Source organism: Egretta garzetta, unplaced genomic scaffold (assembly GCF_000687185.1).
Source record: "Egretta garzetta isolate BGI_Z169 unplaced genomic scaffold, ASM68718v1 scaffold72, whole genome shotgun sequence".
Classification (NCBI taxonomy): Eukaryota; Metazoa; Chordata; class Aves; order Pelecaniformes; family Ardeidae; genus Egretta; species Egretta garzetta.
In genome coordinates, this window is record NW_009259032.1 from 856,942 (window position 1) to 861,769 (window position 4,828).

General features: G+C 40.8%; 1 protein-coding gene across 1 annotated transcript in view; it reads right to left on the minus strand.

Moving 5' to 3' along the window:
* DAPP1 (dual adaptor of phosphotyrosine and 3-phosphoinositides 1) overlaps window positions 1-875 on the minus strand; it is a 15,591-nt gene extending 14,716 nt beyond the window's left edge. The window contains exons 1-2 of the mRNA XM_035890350.1: window positions 841-875; window positions 123-245 (exon numbers count right to left, since the gene is read on the minus strand). Coding sequence (XP_035746243.1) covers window positions 123-245; window positions 841-875 — 158 coding nt within the window. The remainder of the gene's footprint in view (window positions 1-122; window positions 246-840) is intronic.
* Window positions 876-4,828: the final 3,953 nt, after the last annotated feature.

The following is a 4,828-nucleotide window of genomic DNA, read 5'->3' on the forward strand; positions in this document are numbered from 1 at the left end:
AGGAAAAAAATCTGCAGGTCATCTCAATGCATGAGACATGCAAACGAGCATGGGAGTAAGCGAAGATTTTAAAACTGCTAGCTGTGCAGCATTAGATAAATTAACTTCTGCCCATACTCTACCTTACAGAGAGGGAGTACAAATCTTCCCTTTCATTACTCTTCCTCAAGAGATAGCTTCCATCCTGCCCGTTGGAAAGCAGCAGTGCTTCTGCTGCATGGCGGGTAAGATTATCATGATACCACCTGGAAAGACACAAGGGGTTAAAGCATCATTCGATCAGCTCTTAACTGGCAGCTTCTGAGGCATTATGGAGCTGAGCTAGCGTTAGTTGCAGTCCTTCCTCTTTCTCTGCTACAATTTTGAGTTACCATCCTTCTCACAGGCACACACCGGTTACTCAGAACAATGCCCCTTTCAACAGACTCCTTTCAACATGCTCAGAAAACTATTTTTTTTTTTTTTTTGTTAACTACAAAGTTGCATACGAACGGCTGACAGTTTGCTGAATCTAAAAAACCCTGCAAATTCTACTTGCATGAGCAACAAATTACCCAGGTCTACGCTGACAAGGTGAAAGCAATTTTGGAGGGGGGAGTATGCAGGATCCTTTGTCTATTTTGAGAACCTGTACTTCCTGACATATCTACACGCTTTGGTACACTTCCTCTTTTGGGGCAAACAGGCAACAGTTAAACTCCTCCCAAACTCTGTATTTCCCGCAACTCATCTGCACTGCTGAGATCTGCAATTAAACACATTTGCCTAAGCTTTAAATTTTCATTTGAAGCATAACCTTTTTGGAAGAAGGAACAGAGGAAGGAACCAAAATTAACTGACAGAATTTGAAGTGAAAATTTAGGAAATCTCGCCATTGTTGCTGCTTGGCCATACGTGGCCTGAGCAATGCAAGAAAACATATAAATACCTGCTTCATTTAATTTCAGTTAAAACTAACTTCACTGATTATTTTTTTATAAGAAAAGTTCCACAAGGAATCCACAGAAAAAAATCCTCCAAAGATGATCGCGAAATGTTTATGACTTTGTCTCCATCCAGAACGATTCACACCTGATTTCTTTCAATAGAAATGGATCTCATCAGAAATGATCCTGAGACTGAACACAAAAAAGACCTGCAGCTATAAAAGGCTGGAGTGCCAATCCTGTAAGACATGCTGTGTGCAGATATTACCAATAGTTATATACACACACGAGAACCTCTGGTGCAGAAGGAGGAGGGGATACTGTACCCAGGGCACAGCTCCGCAGGGAGCAAACTTCTCCCCTTGTCTGTATGCAGATTGGTGCCGAGTCTCCTTCCCCTTCCTTTAAACTGTGTGTGCCTGTAGTATTGGGGTCAAAGTCTATTACTGTTTCAGCCAGAGAAATACAGTTTGACTGAAAGCAGAAGTGTGATCACAGCACTTTCCAGCATTTGTATCATGGCAGTCTTTAAACTGAACCAAGGTGTAATTGGATACTCTTTCTCCTTATCTGTTCATCACAAGTTGCCACTAAACTTGGCGTCTCACACAAAGCTTTAACTCTGAATTTAGATGGCTGCCTATTTGAAAGGCCAGCTGGCTGACAAATTGCTTTATGAGAGACTCCAGACTGTTAACCCTGTGGAAGACAAGATCCATGTGAAACTCAATACAGGCAGGGTATTGCTGCTTTGGCTCTAGAGCGTGCTCCATGGACCATCTACACAGTAGAATAAAATAATGAATATTTAAAGATCAAAGTGTCATCCTCTGAAACACCTGTCAGCCAAAATCCACTTTGGGATTAACTGCCCAAGTAAGTAACAGTCAAAGGTCAGATCTGTCCTGATGCGATGAGGATCATATCAGCATGCAGGCTTGGCTGGACCTATAGCTGAGAAGAAAACACTGTTTTGGGTGGAATTTCGTAACATTACTTCTCTCACTTCTGTGCAAAAGAAACATATGTTGAGAAAATCTGTAAGTGGTCATTTTCATAAAGGAGGCGTATCCAGTTTGAGGTCGCTCATAAGTGCGCTGTTACCTTATTTCCAAAAAGTCATTTACTAAGATTTTAAAATAGAAGTCACTTAAGTTTAAAAAGTGTTGCATTTAAATCTATCCTCTCTTTACACATAGAAGGCCAGTGACTAATGAAATTTTACAACTATGCAGAAAAAAATCCCAACAACCAAAACCCAACAACAAAAATCTACCCACTTAATTGGGAAAATAATGTTGTTTTAAAGTGCAGGTTTAAATCTTTGCTGACAAGGTTGCACCAGTCTTCTTGCCTAAATATGCTGCCTCAGAGAAAAATCCCTCAAATGTTACCTTGTTCCTCTTGCTCAGCTTAAAAAGTAGAAGTGGATGTGAGACAGCAATACAGATCTTAGTGCCAAAGCAGCTGTGTTATACATAGCTACTTTTTTTTTTTCCTCCTCCTGACTGTCACAGATGGTTCCATCAGTAACAACTGTCAGGTTACTTGGCTATTCTGCTGTGCTAATAGTCACTTGGAATTTGTTCCAGTTGCATGAACACAGGTAAAATTTAAAAATGCTGTGGAAAATTTAGCATTTGCACACAGACCACCAGGAAGGTAAATAAATACAAACATATGCAAATAGTCTGCTTTCCCAATCAAGCCTGCCTGATGACACAAATACAAGTAAACAGGACTAAAAAGAAACCCAAACAGCCCTGTGGTTAGACACTACTAGGTACACTTCAGTTGAATTTAAGTATTTGTCAGATGGGGAATCCTTCTGTTTATCTTGTTTAGAAAAAAACTTAAAAGTTCTTTGAAATTTGCAGGTAAATCCAAGTGGGACATACAGCTCCTTCAGTAAGACACTGTAAAGGGCAGTCTCCTTTAGCTTAAGTTTTGATTGTCTTTTGAGTGATACCTAGGGGAGGAAACTGTTCACAGAAAGCATAATACTCTATCTACCTTCTTGCCTTCTAAAAACAAGAAATTAAGGAAATCGAAAGGTTTTAAAAACACCCATCTGTCTGAAGCCCTTAGCAAGTCCTCCAAAAAGCTGAACTGTCCTAACTCTTTCATTTTAAACCATGGTGCCCATCTTGCATATTGGATGGTTTCTGAAGGTCCTTCCAAAACTCATCTTTATTTGACCCAACTTACAGAGTCTTGTATTTACTACAAAAAAATCCAGAAATATGCCACGTACTTTGACCCTTGTCAGACTGAAAATCACCATAGCATAGAAATTGCCTGGGGTTCCTGATCCAGATTTCTCTGAGGACACGCAAGAAGAAAAATAGAGGAAAGTCATTCCCTGCTTCAGAGACACTTCTGCTGGGTGCCCTTGGCCTTGCATGCCCTCCTGTCTCAAATGCGTACATACTTCTGGGAGGTTTTTCTTTTCTAATTATTCCATTTCTCTTATAGAGAAATCCTGCATGCTCCCCTTTTTTGGGTTCCTTGTTGCCGATTTGACTAATGATCTCAGTTTCAGAGTTCATAATTACTGTCATTTATTCCTTCTTATTACTTTGACTTTGTCCTAAATTACATTAAATATCTTTATCCCATACATGTAAGCATGTTTGTGTTGTCAGTGTGCGTTGTTGAAGGACCACGCTATTCTTCCCACTCTTTGGAGCAGAAGAGCCTGCTGAGCCCATGAAAGCACGTCTTAAGATGGGCACACAGCCCTAGTGAGATTACCTTTGTTTCTCTTTGGAAAACAAAGCATTTTCAGAAATCAGCCTATTCTTTAGATCAGATTGGATTGGCGACAGCATAGGAAGGGCTTTACTGACATTGCTATTAAGAGGAGGAGGAGAAAGGAATGAGACACGCAGTGACCCAGAGAACTAAAACTCATCAGAGCACACAGCCTGAGGATCTGCCCACCCAGTCACCAGTGGGGTTCCCCCGTGGGGTAAGCTGGTGGGTGCCACAGCACAAGTCGTGTCTACGCTGGATGGCTGTACCACTGCAGCTATGCTAATCATCACAATTCCAGAATAGGACACACTCACATTAAAAATCTCTCTCTTCATTAAGATCTCTGCATAGTTAATGCAGTGACTAGACCTCCCTACACAGTGGCGATGATCAGGAGCATGTAACAGCAATGTTTGGGGTGGGAAACTCCCTTTTCAGGTAAGAACATCATCCTCAAAATGTTAATTTGTTCATTTCTTTAACAACACAAGATGTTTCAAAGAAAAACGTTAAGGAAACTTCATTTCTATGTCCCTTGCAGATCAGATAGTCCTTAGGTATGGCATCATATTTCTGGTAATGCTGTTGACAAAGAAACCATATAGATATTTTGCGAAACATTTCTGCCTGTGTAAAGAGGGGCTGGTGAATAAACCTGTAGCTGGCATCAGGTGGATCAACTTTTTAACAATACTGGAATACACAAGGAACACAAACACTCATCCATGGTTAACCCATGAATGAATGTTGAGTGACTTGGATAATTCTCTTCTCAGCCATTTCCATGTGTGAACTGTGTAACAACCAGTAGAAACACTCGCTTTTCTTCCTCATAAAAATGAAAGATAGCTAATGCCAGAAGAGAGCACAGCTAGAAGTTCTGACTGCCGTTTGTTTTTAGTGTCTGGAGTGATAACTCTGGGGTATGCCCAGCTATCACATAAATGCAGTAAGCAGAGGTCACGCTTATTTTTTGTGTCCATACCAGATTATGTTCTCAGATAGTTATAGCCTGGGTAGAGTTAGAAACTGTGTACATCTTTGACTTGTTTTGTAAAGACTCGGGCAATTCGAAGTTCCTTCTCTGAAGCAGGAAGGAGATTCTCGGTATTCAGCTGGGCGATCTCTCTGCTCCCTTCCCAGAA